This window comes from Bison bison, unplaced genomic scaffold (assembly GCF_000754665.1).
Source record: "Bison bison bison isolate TAMUID 2011002044 unplaced genomic scaffold, Bison_UMD1.0 scf7180017864530, whole genome shotgun sequence".
Classification (NCBI taxonomy): domain Eukaryota; kingdom Metazoa; phylum Chordata; class Mammalia; order Artiodactyla; family Bovidae; genus Bison; species Bison bison.
The window spans coordinates 9881220-9902567 of NW_011495080.1; the positions used below are offsets into that span (position 1 = coordinate 9881220).

A 21348-nucleotide genomic window follows, 5' to 3' on the forward strand; every position below is an offset into this window, starting at 1 on the left:
TTCATGGCTGCAGTCACCATCTGCAGTGATTTTGGAGCCCCCCAAAATAAAGTCTGACACTGTTTCCATTGTTTCCCCATCTATTTCCCATGAAGTGATGGGACCATATGCTGTGATCTTCATTTTCTGAATGTTGAGCTTTAAGCCAACCTTTTCACTCTCCTCTTTCACTTTCATCAAGAGGCTTTTTAGTTCCTCTTCACTTTCTGCCATAAGGGTGGTGTCATATGTATATCTGAGGTTATTGATATTTCTTGCGGCAATCTTGATTCCAGCTTGTGCTTCTTCCAGCCCAACATTTCTCATGATGTACTCTGCACAGAAGTTAAATAAGCAGGGTTACAGTATACAGCCTTGACGTACTCCTTTTCCTATTTGGAACCAGTCTGTTGTTCCATGTCCGGTTCTAACTGTTGCTTCCTGACCTGCATACAGATTTCTCAAGAGGCAGGTCAGGTGGTCTGGTATGCCCATCTCTTGAAGAATTTTCCACAGTTTATGATGATATTTAGGTCCATCCATGTTGTTACAAATGGCATTATTTCATTCTTTTTAATGGTTGAATAATATTCCATCATATACCTATACCACATCTTCTTTATCCATTCATCTGTTGATGGGCATTTAGATTGCTTCCATGTCTTGACTATTGTAAACTATACTGCAATGAACATTGGGGTGCATGTATCCTTTTGGATCACATTTTTATCCAGATATATGCCCAGGAGGAGAAGTGGGCAACAGAGGATGAAGTGGTGGTTGGATGGCATCACTGACTTGGTGCATATGAGTTTGAGCAAGCTCTGGGGATTGGTTATAGACAGGAAAGCCTGGTGTTCTGCAGTCCATGGGGTCACAAACAGTTGGACATGACTGAGCGACTGAACTGACTGATATGCCCAAGAGTGGGATTGCAGGGCCGATAGATAGTAAATCTAGTTTTAGTTTTTTAAGGAACTGCCATACTGAAGATAAGAGTTACCTTGAGAGCTGTAACTGGATGAGAATTTCCAGAATTGTTTTCATTTATTTTCTTTTTTAAAAATGTTTTCTTTACAATAAGAGAGCCTTGAGTATATAGAAATGCTGGTGGGAAGAACCTGGCTGAGGATATAAGGTTAATAATTTGAGAGAGAGCTGATACTCTGTAGTGTCAGGAAGAAAAAGGCTGCTGCATGTGCAATTGATGAGTTGAGATTTGACCTTAGATAGGAAAAGTTATATATTTTCTTGTAACAGAAGGAAAGAAAAGAGAATGGGTATCCAGAAAATCAGGTTTGTTGGTTTGGTGGAGGGAAGTTCAAGATAAACCATCAGTTAGAGATAGTGATGGTTTCCATGTCTCATAGAGAATGTTTGAAAAATATGTGTCCAGTATTGACATGGGCTTCCCAGGTGGCACAAGGAGGCTGGAGAGAAAGCAGTGGCTTCTTCACCTGTCCATCCTCTGCTAAATGTTCCCATTTCTCTCCTCTTTTCAGGTTTCTTTCCCTATTTCTGATATTCAGTTCTCAAGCCTTACTGCTGTTTCAACCCATCCTCTTCTCGATCTCTAGCTTTATTTTTCTAATTCTGGTTTCTCATCCAATCCTTAACCTTATTCTTGCTCCCTCTCCTGCATATAATGTCTTTATTACTTATTGAAAACCTTTCCCCCCATCCTTCATCTTTTCCAAATCCTCTTCTTCTTGTATGTTTGTCCTTATGTCTTCTTTCTTTTTCTTTAAGCCATCTTGAGTCCCACTTGTTGGCTCACTCTCTATTTGTTTACAAAAGAAAAGTCCACGTTTTCAGTATTCAATCTCAATTTGAGATTGATTATATTCTTAAATGCCATCTTGAGCTGCTTTAAATGTTCTCAAATTTTATTCCTTAGGATGGAAAAATAAAGGGCATTTCAATAGCAGTACATAAGTCTCATCATTTGAGATTGAAATAGTATTTTTTAAAAAGGCAGAAGTGCCTATAAGTTTTTTTGTTTGTTTGTTTCTTGCTTGTTTTTAAAAAAGAGAGACCAGTGATATTTACATATAGTTGGGCAAAGCATTATGAAAACATTTACATATTTAAATTACTTAGAAAATTAGAGTGAATTGGAAAAACAATAAATGTCTTCATATATCTAAATTATGGTTTATGAAAAAGTATGTAACTCTTCATAAAAAAAGAAATGTATGTTTTCACTTAAGCACCAAAAATGTGGGAAGCTTTTGAGAAGCACTTCTATCAGGTAGGGCTTCCCAGGGGGTGCAGTGGTAAAGAATCTGCCTGCCAATGCAAGAAATGCAAGACTCCAGTTGGATCCCTGGGTTGGAAAGATTCCCTGGAGTAGGAAATGGTAACTCTCTCCAGTATTCTTGTCTGGGAAATTCCATGGGCAGAGAAGCCTGGTGGGCTAACAGTCCATGAGGTTGCAAAGACTCAGACATGACTGAGCAACTGAGCACACACACACATATTTATCAGGTAGGCTGAGTCAGGAATTTGAGTTGTTTCACTGTCACAAGTAGGCAGTGACAACTACACAGATCATCTAATATGTACATCTACTATGTACAAAGTGCTTTCCTAGCATCTGTGAAAGAATAACAGTATAACCTTGAGTCTTAGCTTTCAAGTCAGCCCCTCAGAGAGAGAGAGAGAGTGGCATTAGGCATGAATTTGATCTTTGAAACCCAAGTGCAAGAAACTTTCTTCTTCTGTATCACATAACTCTGGCACTGAGCCACATTGACTAATATGTCAAGAAATTCAATCAGTTTCCAGTGCTATTGAGATGTTCACTGTAGAGATGCTCAGTATGGTCCCCATGGGTTATTTAAAGGCAGTGACTCCATTCCTTCCATGGCAAGAATAGGAAAGGGACTTCTTTGATGAGGTTCCTGGGTTCCTGGGCATTGGGAAGGAGAAAAATGAAGATCTCCATTATTCCAAGTCCTGAACAAACCATCTCTTTCTCCATTTCCATTTCCTCCTCTTCAAACCTTGGGTGATCCTCTTCCTCTAGGTAATTCAGTTGTACAGTCTCTGTAAACTAAGGCTTCTGAAAATAAGTCTTGTTTATTCTCTAGGGCATACAGGGTTGATTGCTCTTGGGGAGGGCCCAAAAAGGAAAAAAAAAAAAAAAAAGAAGAAAATCTTTCATGGGCCTTCTAAAACAGCCACAATTAGATTTAAAATATTTTAATAGATTATCAAGCTATATATGGATACTATGGGAAATTTATTGATGACAAGGTACATTGCATCTCACATTTGACATTCAATCATATAGCTTTTGTCAAATTCTAATTTTTCCAAAACTCATCTGTTATTTTCAAGTCAGTGAGAAACATATTTAAAAGCCTCTTACTGACTCAACACTCACCATGACGTACTGACTGATCTGTAGATTTACCAGGACACTAAAAATAAACTTTATGCCAAAATTTGATGCAGAGAAGTGGAACATAATACTCTTAAAATATAATTATAATTTTTGAGTAATGGGGTATTTTTGAAAAGAAATGTCTAGCTATCACGAAATATTCACCCTAGGGAAAGGAAACATCAGGTTTAATGTATCAACTTCTTCATAAAGTGAACCTAAAGAGAGCTTTTACATCTCCACATGATGGCAACATTCAGATCTACGAAAATCATCCTTGCAATGAATATGATATGGAAACATTTCAAAAGAAGATGTGGGGCTCAATGCTTTAGACTAGAGCAGTGATTTTCCAACTTTGTTGTGTATATAAACCACCTGGAGATCTTGTTAAAATGCTGATTCTCATTCAGTAGGTCTAGGGTGGGGCCTGAGCGTTCAGCATTTCTAAGAAGCTCCTGGGTGATGTTGCTGCTGTAGGTTTGCTGACAATCCTGAGCAGCAAGATTTTAGAGAGTATAGTTTCTGTAGTCAATGATGAAAAGTTGACTTTTTTTGCAATGTGAATATATCTTTTATACACAAATCACATAGGTTTTTTTTTTTTTTCCCTTTCAAGGAATTTTGGACCTAAATTTAATTTTTTTTTAATAAAAAACTTTATTTATGGAGGTTAACCAGACCAATGAAAAATATAGGAAAGATGAGGGCCAAAGTAGACCAGAGTCATGCATTGTGTGGTAAATATGGAAAACACTCAACACTATGTAATAGAAATGGTTATGATAAAGTGTGTAGTAGTCACATACATGGAGAGCCAGGCTGATTGACTTGCTGAGACTTGAGACCCTTGGTGCACCAGTTAGCTTCCAGTTTATGCTGGGAGACATGAGACAAGTTTTGAATGTGTGATTTTGATATACCAGTTGGACACTCAAGAGGAGACTTCAAATAAGTAGGACTTGGGTGGAGCTCAGCACAGAGATTGAGTCTGGATGTATAGATTTAGAGTGGGTGTGAATTGAAAAGAGAGCCTAGTTCACGTCCTAAAGAATACTAATATTTAAAGGAAGAAACAAAGGAATAATAGTCAACAAAGGATTTAGAGATTTATGAGAAAAATTGGGAAAATGAGTTTTCACTGAAGCTAGGTAAGAGTGTTGTAGGTGCTTAACAAATGGTTGTTAAAATGAAAACCAATAACAAATACACAGTAAAGAAACAAACAGAAAACCAGACTGAACTGGGTTTATGAATGCTTTGTACCAAGACCACTGGAATGTTTGATTTTCCTAAGCATATATTCTTTAAAAATTTTATTGTTTTTTAAATTTACTTTTTTTTTATATTGGAGTATAGTTGAAACTCCAATACTTTGGCCATCTCATGCGAAGAGTTGACTCATTGGAAAAGACTCTGATGCTGGGAGGGATTGGGGGCAGGAGGAGAAGGGGACGACAGAGGATGAGATGGCTGGATGGCATCACTGACTCGATGAACGTGAGTCTGAGTGAACTCCGGGAGTTGGTGATGGACAGGGAGGCCTGGCGTGCTGCGATTCATGGGGTCGCGAAGAGTCGGACACGACTGAGCAACTGAGCTGAGCTGAACTGAACTGATAGTTGATTTGCAGTGTTGCATTAGTTTCAAGTGTGCAGCAAAATGATTCAGTTACATATATACATATATCCTTTTTTTCATATTTTTTCCCATATAGATTATTGCAGAATATTGAGTAGAGTCTCCTGTGCCATACAGTAAGTCCTTGTTGGTTAGTTTATATATAGTAGTGTGTATATGAAGTGACTTAGCAGCAGCAGCAGCAGTGTGTATATGTTAATCCCAAACTCCTAATTTATCCCTCCCCCCTCCTTTCCCCTTTGGTAACCATAAGCTTGCTTTTGAAGTCTGTGAGTCTGTTTATGTTTTGTAAACAAGTTCATTTGTATGATTTTTTAAGATTCTACATATCAGTGATATCATGTATTTGTCTTTCTCTGCTCGACTTACTTCACTTAGTATGGCAAGCTCTAGGTTCATCCATGTTGCTGCAAATGGCATTATTTCATTCTTTTTATGGCTAAAATTCCATTGTATATATGTACTACCTCTTCTTTATCCATTTCTCTGTTGATGGACATTTAAGTTGTTTCCATGTCATAGCTATTATAAATAGCGTCCTACGCATATTGTTTTATATGTTTTTTCTATCAAAGACTGTCTTCTCTCCCTGGAATAGCCTTCATTCTCCTTCCACTTTTTGTGATCTCTGCCTCTGCTGCCTACTCCCTCTTATGTTTGCACACACTCTCTCTGGCCCTGGGACATCAATGATACTCTTTTGCTTCTGGCTCCCCTTGTGGAACTGGATGATTGCTCGTCAACCTTTCCAAGCCCTGTGTGCCAGCACTGTCTCTGACCAATAAGCTGGTACCCAGCTGGACTAGAAAGCCCTCATCCCATAAGGAACTGTAGCAACTGATTGAAACCAAAGGGGGAGAAAATATTTGCTGATAGTTGATGTTAGTATTTCCTTTTCACTATGATGCTGTATATGATGATGGCTGGTGGAGTCCAAGTTCCAGATGAACCATGACATGTGACCCTGAGAGACCCTGTATACGACCAGAAGAAGTTGTTGTTTTGTTGCTAAGTTGTGTCTGACTCTTTGCCACCCCGTGGACTGCAGCACACCAGGCTTCCCTGTCCTTCACCATCTCCTGGAGTTTGCTCAAACTCATGTCCATTGTTTCAGTGATGCTGTCTAACCACCTCATCCTCTGCCACTCCCTGCTCCTTTTGCCTTCAGTCTTTCCCAATGAGTTGGCTCTTTGCATCGGGTGGCCAAAGAATTGGAGCTTCAGCTTCAGCGTTAGTCCTTCCAGTGAATACTCAGAGTTGATTTCCTTTAGGATTGACTGGTTTGATTTCTTTGTAGTCCAAAGGACTCTTAAGAGGACTCCCTGGTTAAGTGGTTAAGATTCCACATTCCAGCACAAGGGGTGCACGTTTGATCCCTTATCGGGGAACTCGGATCCCACTTGCTTCTCAGCCCAAAAACCAAAGCATAAAACAGAAACAATATTGTAATAAATTCAAGAAAGACTTAAAAAATGGTCCACATTAAAAAAAATTTTATTAAAAAGGGGACTAGAGGCAGTGGAGAGCAGAGGTGTTTATGAGATGAGCTGAGAGTCAGGCTGCCTGGATTTGAATCCCATTCTGCCATTCACAAATTGTTCAGTCTAAGAAAGGTTACTTAACTTCTTCATATCTCAGTTTTCTCCTCTGTAAATGGGGACTGGACACATAGCATAGTTCTTGGTCAATATAACCTGTTAAAGAAATGGTGACAAAACCAATCAAACATATGAACACAAATACATGCATACATAATGTTTCATGTTAGGTGTGCAGATGGGATCTGACACTAAAGGAGGTTGATCAGGAGCAGTGAGCTGGGCTTCTCAAAAACAAAAAAAACCCAAAAAACCCCAAAAACCTGTAGATGGGGCAGAGATAGGCAGAAAGGCTAATCAGTCCACTTTGGGGAGAATTAACGTGATGCCCTTTTGGACACTAAAATGATGAAATGATGTTTGTCAGAGGAATGTGGGCTTGACATATTCTCCAGTGTGGAGTGCAAGAGTGAGATCTAAGTCATTTATATTATTTTTCTACTTTTCCTATTATTCAGTGATGGTCATTTATGAAGTTGGCTATTGTTTTTGGACAGAGAGTGTTTTTTTTTCCCCCTTTGTAAATGGATCTCTAAGACCTCTAACCTCATCTGTACCCTCTTGTAACATGAGCTCACCCGTTTAAACAATATTAAGGAAATGAAAATTTCTAGTGGTATTTAGTGTTCAGAATCAGTCCTTGAAGGATGCCAGGTGGGGGATAAAGGATCAGTCAGATACCGTAATATCAGTCAAGATGGATAATCACTGAAAATCCAAGAAATTATCATCTGAGAAACTTATTTGCACAGACAAATGTCCTTATCAACATCAGGCGTTATTTTTAAGATTCAAATCATGTATTATTGAGTAGCATAACGCCAGTCTAAATGAAATATTTTCTAGCTTAAGTTTTATTGATTTCAATTTGTTGATTATAATTACTAACTTTTTATTTTTTAATGTTCGAGTGCTGACATGCTTGGGGGAAGGTGGGGTGGGGGAATTGAACCACAGTGGCGATTGCACAGCAAGGAAATCAGCAGAAGAGGAAAATTAAATGCTAGGTGATGGTGTGAAGTCAGCAGTGAGGAGAATGAGTGGGGGGAAAGAGTTAAATTTTTAAGTGATTTAGCAAATGATGTCAAGAAAGTGCCACACCATTGTTTCAGTTTTTCTAATATAACAAGCCATAATTGATCATTTTTTTGTACTCATGTAAGAAAACCTCTTTAGGGAAAATTTTCAGTGTCCTAAGGAACTCATTGCAAAATTGTTTTGTTTAAAAGAATACTTAGAGGCTTAGCACGCACACACACAGAGATAGATATCATTTTGAAATCCCAAACTGCTTGAAAACTGTTGAGAAGGTATCAGAAGCATCTTTTACTCTGGAATCCTGGACTGAGCAGAATTTTCAGAAGTGGACAGAACCATTTACTTCTCTTTTCTCCTCCTGAGAGGTGTTGAAAATGTATATTGGAAGCAAAAAAAAAAAAGTCTTCTCCTGGTAAGTTCTAACCTGCTTCTCATGTCTTTTGCAATCCTATCCCAAAGCCTTCACTGCCTGAGTAAAAATAAAGAGAGTTCCCTTTTTAGTTTTCCATCACCTTTTAAAAACTTTCCTAAGTAAACATATATTTGAGCTTGTAAGTAATATTAAGTATACATTTATTCATTTTTCTGGGTTCTTGTGTTAAAATTGTTTCTGTTCTATGGGTTTAGTTTCTGCTGGATTCAGTCATTCTTTCTTCGTCCACCTATCCATTCCTTTTTTCATTCATTCTGGACCCCTACACACCTGAGGATCTATGAGAACATAATGCAATTTCCTGCTGATAATTAGTGACTATCTCAAATAGTTCTGATATGAGAACCCCAGTTAGACATATATTCGTTAAAAATAGTCTGTGTAAAAAGCATGGGGGAGTGGTTGTCTTTGATTTAATATTATTCTGCCTGTGGCGGGTTTCTAAAATGAAGTACCTGTCAGTCGACTGCCCATCCTCCTCGCTTGTCCAAATTGGGTGGTTTACACATCTGAAGGAAGGCTGAAGTGAGAGGTAATCTGTGGACGGTGTTCAGTGTTCATTTCCTTTTCTCCCTCATTTTTCATGTGTCAGCTTAATGTCATTTCTTTAGGGATGCCTGCCCAACACCTCCCTATCCCACTCCCTCCAGATGAGTTACTCCGTTACTCTTAGCAGCCCCTACTTCTTTTTCACAGCCCTTATTACAGTTGCAGTTAAATGTTTGTTTGGGTGATTGTTTACTTAATGCCTGTCTTTTCCATCTGACCATATGCTCCATGGGGGCGGGGTGACCATGTGTTGTTTACAGCCCTCTCCCCAGAGCCTGTCATGGAGTCTGGCACATAGTGGGAGCTAATTTGTTGACTGAATTAATCAAAAAGTAACCATTAAAAAGGCATTAAATTTAATTTAACCACTAACCAGAAAAAGTGTGTGTATTGAATTAACCTTTTTAATTTGTGTGTGATACTGCACATGCACGGATTATCATTTTCTAAAAATCACAGCATGCTGAAATGTGCGAAAATTAGGAAAAAAAATGGTGTTCACTTTTTTTTTTTTTTAATAAGGGAAAATTGAAGATCAGGAGAAACCATAAACTAGAGGAACTATAGAATTAGTTGGAATGTTAAAGTCCCTTCCCCCCAAAGTGAAGGTTTTAAATTTAATTTGCTCTTAGAACTGTTGAATGAATATATGCAGGGTAGTTAGGCTTAAAAATTTCCACACTACTAGTGACTTGATAGATTATAATCACTCTTTCCCCTAGGAGCTGCTGTGCTTTCTCATTGTAAAAAGTAATTAGCAGATGTAAAATAAAAGTTTATTAATCTTATAGGATATAATTATGGTTGTTTGTATGTAAATTCTTTCATGTTCGTGGATTGCTTATCTTTCATTTTAAATAAACAGGTTAGAAGTCAAATATCATTACCAATTTGATTAAAACCATTACAATTCTTTTTGTTTAAAAAAAAAAACAGAGCCTTACTTATTTTTCAAAAGATAATGCTAAATTAATTGGCCTAGTTTTAGGGTTGGAATTCCCAGTAGCCAAACCAAAATGTCCTAATGCAGATGATCTGCCAAAAGTATTTGAAAATATCAAGTTAAAAAAAAAAAAACATGGACTATATCACAGGAAATTGCGTATCTGCAGCACCATTCGTCAATTTATTTAAAATGTCTGACGTTCAATGATGAATGAGACCGGGGATGGATGGCTTCTGCTTGCCTAGCCCATCTACCTTCTCTCTTGTGCGGTCTCTTCTCTCTCCTAGGAGGCAACTCTGTCCAGACAATGTCAACTGGTTCTTTGACTCCTTGGTTTCTAGTGGATTCGGTCAAGGGGAGAGCCAGCAGGAAGTCAGGGAGGGCAGAGAGTTCAGGATATAATTTCCTGGCTCCCTCCCTGTGGGGTTGCTAGGGGCTGGTTGTGTCCCTCCCCTCCAGGGATTAGGGGAGAGGTCACTGCTCCTCTCAGATGGCATCTGTCTGTGACTCCTTCTGGCTTCTATAACTGCTCCCTCCTCTGGTTTTTAGGGTGCAAGGGTAGTAGCTGCCTTCTTCTGACTTTACTGGATTATGGCTTTCCACTGCTTTCCCTCTAAATTGCCTGTGCCTTGGAAATAGCCCCCCTATTAACCTCCCTAAATTACCCAATTCCCAGACTCATACAGTACCCTTGAAAAAGTACTCATACAGTACCCTTGGTAAATGCACCCTTTAAAACATGGCGCTAGTGGTAAAGAACCTGCCTGCCAGTGCAGGAGATGCAAGAGATGTGGGTTTGACCTCTGGATTGGGACGATCCCCTGGAGAAGGGAATGGCAACCCACGCCAGTGTTCTTGCCTGGAGAATCCCATGGACAGAGGAACCTGATGGGCTATGGCCCATAGGGTCACAAAGATTGGACACAACTGAGGCGACCTTAGCATGCACACAAAACTCAGTAGAATATATCCAAGTGAATTACGAAAACCAGGATATGACATTGTATAAAGCATATGTCTACTCTCAGGTGTACACATATGTACAAAAATGCATTCTTCATGTTTTAAAGAAAGTGTGCCTCCTGTGACTTGGTCTTCATATTTGCCTCTGAAATTTCAGATTCAGCATCAGCAGGAAACCATATTTGAATTCTTTATCTAATAATGAGAATGAATTGTCTCTTTCTTCTCTGGTTGGCTTGGTTATGGGTGTTGTGAGAGGTAAGGTCTGTATCCTGGCTCATAACAGAATTACAGTCGTGACTGTAGGGTATGAACCATCTCTCTATACTCAGCTGTGTTGACTGACCACAGGCCCTTTTAGTGTGCAAATGTGGATAGATTTTGCTCACTCTGAATGAGCTGATGTTGGGCAGGTGGATAACATCACACTACAATGAAATCATTCTCTCTCTCCATGGCCTCCACAATTTCCCATTTCAAAAGACCCCCTCTCCTTTTCTATTTCTAAGCCCCACCATGCATCACAGGCTTCCCAGGTGGCTCAGTGGTAAAGAATCCACCTGCTAGTACAGGAGACACAGGTTTAATCCCTGGATTGAAAAGATCCCCTGGAGAAGGAAATGGCAACCTACTCCTGTATTTTTGCCTGGAGAATCCCATGGACAGAGGAACCTGGTAGGCTACAGTCCATGGGGTTGCAAAGAGTCAGACATGACTGAGCACAAACACACATACACACACACACACACACGCACACTGTGCATCAGAGCACAACAGCTAGTGTCCTTTTTCTGAATCAGTGGTGAAGATTCAGTTGAGAAGATAGTCATGGACTCATTTCACACTTGTACAAATAGGAAGCTTGCTCTCTATCCATTGAGTGGGCAAGATTTCTTTGAGCAGGTCCTGGTTTGGGAGGGTAATAGAGTTTCAAAAACAAACTGAGGATAGTCATCCTTCTTCTTTATTTCTCCATGTGTAGGCTCCACATTTCTTTCTCCTTTTCCCTCTCATTTCATTTTCATGAAGCTGAGAGGCACATGAAAGCTCAGGCCAGCATGAGGAGGGAAAGGTCAACACTGAACTGAACTTCTAGCTCTGACTCCTGATTTTTATCCAATTTCTGATGTTATACTCATGTTTTGCCATAAGCAACTAGTAGTTTTAGTACCAGAGAGCAGTCACGTCTGAAAAGACAAAGTTGATGGCTATAATCATTATGCTTTTCTGGACCGGGTTCTGCAGCAGCAACAAACCATCCCAAGACCAGGTGGTAGGAAGCTGTCATAGCGATGGTGGCTGTTCCTAAGAGCAGCATCACTGAAGAAGTGCTCAAGGAAGCACTACCCCCTGAGGAAGAGCACAGCTTCAAGCTGATCTTTCACTGGAGAAAACCAATGACACTATTGAATGGCACTAAGAACACACCCCGCCAACTTCCTCCACCACTAAGGTTGACAATCAATGGATGAGGTTGGTTGTAGAGATGAAAAAGCACAAAAACCTTGTTGGTAATTGATGGTGAAGATGTGGGTGACTCAGGTCTTAAATTGTCTTCTGTGTGCAAATCTGTTCTCAGATGTATGTGAGTTTCTTGCAGGAAGACTTACATTTCCTACGATCCTGGGGGACTTCCCCTGAGCTGTGCTTTAGGACTCATTGCTTGTTATGGGTGTCTTGGCCTCCTCGTGGATCTTTGGCAAGCCAGAAACTGGGGGAAATGCATGTGGGGTACATGTCATTTTCAGCAGTCACAAAAAGTTTAAAACTTACCATAGTATTTTAATGTGCAAACAGCAGGGAACATTTAAAAGGCGCCTGAAGGGGAATTGCCATCTTCTTGTTCTGTGAAAGAGTATATATGGTGCCTAAAAGCCTCTTGGAGAAGGCAATGGCACCCCACTCCAGTACTCTTGCCTGGAAAATTCCATGGACAGAGGAGCCTAGTAGGCTGCAGTCTATGGGGTCTAGAAGAGTCAGACAGGACTGAGCAACTTCACTTTCTCTTTTCACTTTCATGCATTGTAGAAGGAAATGGCAACCCACGCCAGTGTTCTTGCCTGGAGAATCCCAGGGATGGGGGAGCCTGGTGAGCTGCCGTCTATGGGGTCGCACAGAGTCGGACACGACTGAAGCGACTTAGCAGCAAAAGCCTCTTGGCCCCTTTATATCTCAGTAACATCCCGTCTCACCCTGCCAGTCATGTGGAATTAGATTCACTGACTTCAACAGGGAGAGGCACAGACCATCTGAGGAAGCTGTACGCATTCTCAACCCTGTCTAGAAAGTGTAGAAAGCAATGGGCATGAGGCTTGGGGAAGAAATAGGGCTTGGCTGGGCCAGGGAACAGAAAAGAATCTAGTGAGTCAAGTGAGAGAGGGGAAAAGGAGGTCAGAGGTCGAGTCATGGATCCTGTGAATAGAGGCTTAGGCTTTACTTGAATTTCACTGGGGAAAATGAAGGGCTTTCAGCAAAATTTTGATATTATCTGATTTTTTAAAAAGCTCAGTTTGGTTGTTTGTGTAGAATGGATTTGAGAAGGGCAGGAATGGAAGTAGTAAGAGCATAATCAGGTGGTTTTGGGAATCAGATATCACAGTGGATTGGACTAGGTTGGGGTGTGCTGTTTTGTTTTACCATCCCTAGGTGATGGCCTGAGATGGCTAATTGAACATTTGATTATGTCCAAATTCTGGCCAGCAGGAAGAAGGGGCAGGGCGTGAGAAAGAACTGCTCTTTCCCTTTAAGGATACATTTTCAGAAGTTGCACTCACCACTATACTAAAGATCATAGCTGCAAAGAAGGCTGGGAAATGTAGTTTTCTTCTAAGTGGCCAAGTCATACATAAAAATAAGGGGTTCTATCTGCAAGAAGTAGAAAGCAGACACTAAAGGACAGTAATATCTGCTAACTTCTATTTAAAAAGAAAAAAATATATATATGTTTGCTATTTTTAGCAAAATATCTAAGAAACTATACATGAATTTCTTTTGAAATAGAAGTTTTGCCTCCTTGAGATCTACGTTGAACTTTTGGATTATATTAGAGTATGTTGGTCCAAGATTCACAGACTATCTAGCTAAATGTGGATCAAGTAATTGGTTTTAGTCACAGCTGGGCAAACACCAGATAACTTCCCAGATGCATAGACATGTCTGTTAAGACAGACATGTCTGTTAAGACCAGAATTGGAAAGAATTCAGCGTGGACTTGAGTTCAGAATGGTGCCTCCTTCTCCCGCACTACAACTTATCCTTCTGCCTAAGCCTGGGCTCTGTGGGGGTATGTTGAGAATGAAGGCAGAGCGTGATCCACTCTTGTCCAGTAAACTTAGAACTCTGACCTCTCGTTCAGATTCTCCTCCCCTTTGGGGAGAATAAATAAGAGATAGAGGTCTAGGGAGGAGACAATACTCTGGAACTCCCCAAGAGGAGTGAGGTTTGGGTGGAGATCTCTTCTTTCTGAGCGGAAGTGTAATATAGTGGAGACAAAAACAATTATCAAAAAAGTGGAAGCTAATTGTTTTTTAATTTGGTGGATAACTGCTTTACAATGTTGTATTGGTTTCTGCCATACAACAATGTGAATCAGCCATAAATATACATATATCCCCTCCCTCTTGAGCCTCCCTCCAACTCCCACCCCATCTCACCCATCTAGGTCATCACAGAGCACCAAGCTGAGCTCCTTATGTTATATAGAAACTTTAACCAGTTTTAAAAGAGGGGTATGGTCATGGGTATTTTGAGTTGTACAATTAATTGCCTCAAATATGCTTTATTGGGGTAATGGATATATGGCCCTATTTTAAGCACACATCATATTCTTATGAAACCTCAGCACAAGGAAAATAAGAGAGGAAAAAAGGCAAAAAGACAGGTGTTTAAAAATGATGCAGTTGGATGCCTTAAGGCACTGAAAGAGAAAGGGAAGGAAAACATCATGTAAGAACGGTGGTGGAGGAGGTTGGGAGGGGAAGTGGATGGAGAAAGGTTAGCAGGTTATGGCAGGGCTGAGATTGGGAAGGCAGGGCAGTGGGTGTCCCTTCCCCAGAGACCTGGAAGAGTGGGTGGACTGATGGGCTTCCAGCACACTCATGGGATAATAGAAGAAAGGTTAATAAAAGGACCGTTTATAAGGTGTGGGCACAGGTAAAGGCCCCAACTCAAGATGGAGCATGCTTAGGAACTAGCAACTGTGGGGAGACTGGAGGTACAAGGGCAGTGACTCATCACAGGAACCTGGAGAGGGCCTCAGAGGCCGGTAAGGACTCAGGAAGAGAAACACCAAGTCAGGGTGAGGGAAAGAGATGGAGGCATCAACGCTCTGACTGCTGTCTTCTCCTGCCTTCCTACCTCTTGGAGATGCCTCCCACTGGGTAAATTCGACTGAAAACCTGAGGCTAGGAGCCCAGGTGAGACAGTCACAAAGCAACCTCCTAGGACATACAGCAGGATAGAGAAGGATGGAGAAGGACAAATGAAGAGCCTGCATGGTATTTTGGTGGAATGTCAGGTAGGGGGCTGTTGGGAAGAAGCTATATCAAAATCCCTGCCACAGTTTTTGAGTAATGAATTGCTTTCAAACATTCATTGAACACCTGCTGTGTTAGGGACTAGTGACACCAAATAAGTCAAACAGAGACTTTGTCTCTGTGGGTCTCCTAAGCTAGCACACAACTGTGGTTCTTATGGCAGATGATGGAGACTGTGGGATGAGGGACAGCAAAAGGCAGCTCTGCCCGAGAGAAGGCTTCCTGGAAGGAGGGGATGGATGGATGGGTGGAATGATGGTTGAAGCACAGTTGATTTACTGCATGGTGTTAGTTTCAGGTGTACAGCCGAGTGAGTCAGTTATACATACCCATACATTCATTCTTTTTTTTTTTTAGATTATTTTCCCATTATAGCTCATTATAGAATATTGAGTAATTTCTCTGTGATACACAGTAGGTCCTTGCTGGTTGTCTGTTTTATACATGGTAGTGTGTATATATTAATTGCCAACTTTTAAGCTGGATGTTCCATCTGTGCAGAAGGTGAAGGTGTCTGTCTTGACAGAAGCAGCGTGGGCAGGACTGCAGGCATCATCAGGGGTGACAGTGAAGGCATGAAGCTGGGAAGGAGGATGGGACAGTGTCTGATACCAGGGCTTCAGGAGCCAGTTTGATGAGTTGGGATATTACCCTTTGAATGGGCAAATGGAAAGGCTTACAAGGGATGTACGTCTTGAAAAGAATGAACTGATACAGAATGGTTTCCACACTTGTTTTCTTGGTACACTCTCCTTTCCCCTCTCATTTCCCTCTTTTTCTTCTGTGCCTCTCTCACCACATTTTTTGTTGTTCTGTTTCTGGAAACTGAAATATCCAGAGTGAAAGGATTAGTTAGAATGGATTCAGTGTAGGAAAAAAAAAATATCCCAGGTTAAAAAAAAAATTCCCACTTCAGTTGCCAGTAGGGGTTTAATTTGAGGCATTGGAAATATTGAGGATGCCAACACAGAAATTAAATTGCTTCATGAGCCAGTGCTTAGTGGTCGGCTACAATAAAGTAAAAATGAGATGTTACCCCATGACAACTTGAAAAGATGTCTTGAAATATGATCAGTATTCAAGATGCCTTCTTGTAGGCTGAGACATAGCATGAATTGAATGAATGAAAATACAAACACATACTCTCACATTACTTTTCTGCACATTGATCAGCAAAGAGAAAATTCTTTCAGACTTTGGGGAGAAAGTCCTTTGCCTAATTATTCAAACAACCATTTCTTATCTGCACTTTTATTTTATATACCCTTTACACCTGTTTAATTAATCCTAAACATGATGCTGCCTGCTAATTAAACAGCCCTGAAAGTGACTGAATGAAGGTAGTAATTTGAGATAATTAGTTTTGGTTTCAAACACTCAATTTTCACACTTTGTGCTCATTTTTAGAAAGGGGTGGCTCATTATTATAGGCAGGGTGTGGATTGTGTAGGGCATTTTACTGCTGGACTCTGAGTAGCTGAGGAAGTAGGAGGATTATTATATATCTAGATAGGCCAATGTAATGGTATAGCACTATGGAATTTGCTATAGAATGCTCCCTGTTCCCTCCTACACTTGTGTGTGCATACACACACACACATACACAAACACACACACAGAATTCCTTCCAAAGTGAAGGTCAGGCTGTTGGATCTTTTTCACTAGAAGATAGAAACACACATGCTCTTGATCTTTGGGAAAGATCTCTAGCAAAGGGTAGACCTCACTGAATCATCCATTATCTCTTTCCCAGGTCCTCTGGAAACAACCAAGAAGGGCAAGTTTGGTGTGTGGTTAGAGATTTGGACGGATGTCCTTGCTAAGTATTTATGTACTACAAAGGAACACAGCCTAATCAAGGGGACAATCTATCAAGAGGTGACTGGTATATCTGGCAGAGAATACAAAGGAACAAAAAGGAGACAGTCAAGACTGGTTTTCATGATCCCACAATATTGACAGGCAAGTTAGTAAGGTCCTACCAGGAGGACAGGACCCATAAGAATTGGGTGTGAAATAGAGTAAATCATTGTTGTAGGTGATATAGATAGATACAGGTTACTCAGAAGCCAAACAAGTTCTCCAGCACCCTGGAGAGCTCCAAGCACAGTCTTCTGGGTAAGGAGGCTTTTACACCTTAGGATGTTCAGTGTCACTTCACTGGCCACCAAAAATGGAGGAGGACTCTCTAGACCTTCAAAAGGTCTAGATACAGATGTTGAGGGCTTTTTCAAGATGTCAAGAGGAAAGTTGTAACCTCCTTGTGGATTGGGGATTGTCTGGTCAGGGGGTGGCAGGTGATGGACGGTTCCTAGAGTGTGTAACTCTGTACAGGAAGATGAAATGGCAGCCCATTGAACATCAGAGCCCTGACATTACCTGCAAGATCTGATGGAGAGCAGAGTTAACAGTTTTATGTATGAGTCAGACCTGCATCTTCAACCAAGCATCCTGAGTTAGGGCATCGTAGATTCATTCTGACCTCTGGATTTTCACATCACAGATGAAGTTCACATCTCTTAAACTCCAGATGCCACAATAGTGTTGCCCACTTTTTAGTTGCTTTCATTCATCTCACAGGAACCTCAGAAGAAACAAATCAAAAACTGAACTCATCATTTTGGTCTTCCAAATCTCCTCTTGTTCTTCTACCTTGGAAAATATGAAACATCATCTACTCAGATAGCAAAGCCATAGAACTGAGAGTCATTTCCCATTTTTTCCTACACCTTTCTTCGTCTTTTAGATACTCACAGGTTCTACACCCTTCCTTTTTTGCCACCTGCTACTGCCTTAGTTCCGTTTTTATACTTTCTTACATAGATTTCTATAGTAGTTTTCTAACTGGAACTAGTAGGCAACTTCTTATGTCTTCCCTTTAATTCAGTGTATCTCTGCATTATGGGTCCACTGGCATCAGATTGTTCTGGAGGACATATTAAAATGAAGATTCCTAGATGTCTAGACATACTAAGTCAGAATTTTTGGGCATGGGGCTGCCCAGGTGGACCCTGAAATGTGAGGGTTTCTACTCTTCCCACTGCTGCCAATGTGATCTTTCTAAAACAAAATTTCTGTTGTGCCACTCCCTTGGTTACAATCATGCTGTGCTTCCTCATGACCTTGGTGATAAAGTCCACACTCCTTGTCATACCTGAGTAACCCTTCATCCTCTGGTTTCTGTCTAGCTCTGAAGTTATACTTCCTAATGTTCCTCCCTTGATATTTTGCTTTCCCACCGCAAGAAACGCTGCAACACATATCCTTTCTTGACTCTGCCTTTGGACATGCTGTTTCCTGTGGCTGAAATGTCTTTCCCCATGTTTTTGCTGGATTTCCTGCATCTTCTGTGCTCGGTCTAGCCTGCATGTCCCTCTGCCATACTTCTTTAACATCCCTGTGTTCTTCTGTCCTAGCACTTTTCATAGATAGAATAAGACTCTTCATTTTTATATAGGAGTAAATATTGCATTTCAAACCTCTTTGGGGTAAACTTATGGCATGCAGTTAATTTGCTACTCAGCTTGAAGTTATTTAGGAGAAACAACATATCTCTAATTTTGAATATCTTCTAGCAATTCACCCTGTTTATGTCAGAAAATAGTCTCTTATCCTAAAGAAATTTCGATATGGATTCCTGTTTTGTGATTTTTTTTTTTTTGAGGATGGAAGCCTGGAAAGACATTATAATTAAAAGATACATGGTTGGCTGTTCCCAAATCTTATTGTGGTACTCAGTGATTATATTAATAAGCACTGACTAGATTTGCAAAGATATATATTTAAAATAATTTACCCAAAATATCATAGTACTAAAATGGTATCAAGTGTAAAAAAAAAGTCTTGTATTAAATGCTGTACTCATCATTATGTAGCCTTTATATCCTGAAGCCAAAGATGATTTTGGAGGTGACCTTTTCTGGGGCGTGTGGGTACATTTCATGTTCATTTCTGCCTCATTTCTTCACCAGAAGTTATCATGTACAGAATAAGAAGAGCAACAACAACAAAAAGCACAAATGTTTTGCTTTGGCTTCTGAAACAATGGGGACTGAATCAAAACTAAATTCTTTCTGTTTTGTTGTTATTTTTTAGTTGCTCAGTCATGTCTGTCTCTTTTGCGACTGAAGGGTTGCTGTTCCCTTCTCCAGGGGATCTTCCCCACCCAGGGATCAAACCCATGTCTCCTCATTGCAGGCAGATTCTTGACCACTGGGCCACCAGGGAAGCCCTCTTGTTTAGAAATGTGCTTTGAAAGAAAGTGAGCCCACAGACCTATATAACCTACTTCCTAATGCAACTGATGGTGATGAAATCTTATCTTGGCTGCAGGCTGCTCTGTCTAGGTTTCTGGTATAGCTTTGACTGTTTAATCTCTTGTGCAACAGTCCATCATTTGACAAGAGTCCTCATGGGTGGAAATGACCTGTCATCTGTTTTGCAGATACCTCAAATCAGCTATGCATCCACCGCCCCAGAGCTAAGTGATAACACCAGGTATGACTTCTTCTCCCGGGTGGTCCCCCCTGACTCCTACCAAGCGCAAGCCATGGTGGACATTGTAACGGCCCTGGGGTGGAATTACGTGTCGACGCTGGCTTCTGAGGGTAACTACGGAGAGAGTGGTGTGGAGGCCTTCACTCAGATCTCGAGGGAGATTGGTAAGTGTATATTTATCAGATGATCGTGTTTGAGGTGACAGGCTGTGGAAGTCTGAGTGTCCCCAAGAGCTCTCTGATCTGTGTGGGATAATTAGAGCTCCTACAGATGCACGACCCAGGCTGTCCACTCTAGGGGGAAGCTGGGCTTATTATAAATGGTTTTGTTGTTCATGGTCTATCAAGGTGACACTCTTGTGCTAATTTAGGAAGTAGAGCTCCTGACTCAGGCGAACATTTTTTAAAGTTGTCTGTTTTGACGTGGGAGTTTGCTGGCACATTAGAGCCACTGTATATTTGAATAAATGGCATACTATTTGATTGTTCTAGATGGAAGCTTACATTAGCAAGTCATTAAATATTTTAAAAAAGGCAGTAGAATTTAACATCCAGCACTAAAGGGATTAAGACTGGTAATCATCTTAAAACAATACTGAAGTAGCCCCCAAGGCTATACTTGAGTGATATTTTTATTGTCATTTTTGACTTTTTGAATTTTGATTCTTACCTCAAACTCTAATCTTGGTTTACAAACTCTAATCTAAAGCTTACAGTGAGTGGGATTAAGGGCAAGATGTGGAAACTTGTTTAAAACAGGGTGCTTGTGAACTCTGTCCTGGGTTTTTTCAACGTTCTCATTCAAATCTCCATAGGCATTTTACTCTGTATGTATTTATCCATGAGGCTGTAAATCTACTACACTATGTGGAAGACCCAGAAGACAAAGACACCTCAGGGCATAAATCTTATTGCTGACTGGGCAACAATATAACTTTTCAGATGAAAGGAGATATGTTACCAGTTACTTAACAAATGCTATTGTTCTTACTAAGAATTACTGAATAAAATTAGCATATTTTTCTATTGCATTGTTTTCTGTAATAGCAATGTTTTGCCAAAAATTTAAAGCATCCTTTAGCTGTTTTGGGGGTAATTTTGAACTTTGATAACTTAATGTTTTTCTTTGAAGCTTTAATGCAGGAAAAGACCATGGGAATGATTTGGGCTTATTCCCTAATTAGCAGACAAAACATCTAAATTTATTGGAATAAGGTTTTCTCTTAAAAGATATGAAGATGCCTAGGATCTGTTATGCTGCATGTAATAAGCATGGAAACTTATGATGCACAATATTTAGTGTGTTTAATATTTGTTCCAGTACTGGGCTGCTGCAGAAAATGTAGAAAAGGCCTGGTCTTGTTGGATAGATTGGTTTAATTTATTTAAGGGACAGCTATTCATTCTTCGTTACAAATATCCATGATGGCATAATCTTTGCTCTTTTGAATTTTAAATTATATCACTATTGCTATAAAAGTGATTCAAAACATTCAACTGAACTTTAAATGATGGTAAATTATATTGCCTTCTTGGAAAAGAATCTCACATTCATCCTTAGGAGAAATGCCCACTCAAATGAAAACAGTAGCTTCTGAAAGCAGGTTTGAATGCATTATTTAAGCAGCTGATGTTAGGTCTCACCCAAGTGATAATTTAACAAAAGAAGGCAACTAATAGAATATGTATTGAAATGAGAAGTTTTCTGCAGTGATCTGTACATTCTCAACTAGAGGACACATTTTGTGTGCATGCCACAGATTACTACAAAAAATTTAAGAC

The 21348-nt window shown here is 40.2% G+C and overlaps 1 protein-coding gene across 2 annotated transcripts in view; it reads left to right on the top strand.

Moving 5' to 3' along the window:
* Positions 1–21348, top strand: part of GRM8 (glutamate receptor, metabotropic 8) — an 858241-nt gene that overhangs the window by 123013 nt on the left and 713880 nt on the right. For both annotated transcript variants that reach the window (XM_010831727.1, XM_010831728.1), the window contains exon 2: positions 19515–19731. In XM_010831727.1, the coding sequence (XP_010830029.1) occupies positions 19515–19731 (217 nt within the window). The remainder of the gene's footprint in view (positions 1–19514; positions 19732–21348) is intronic.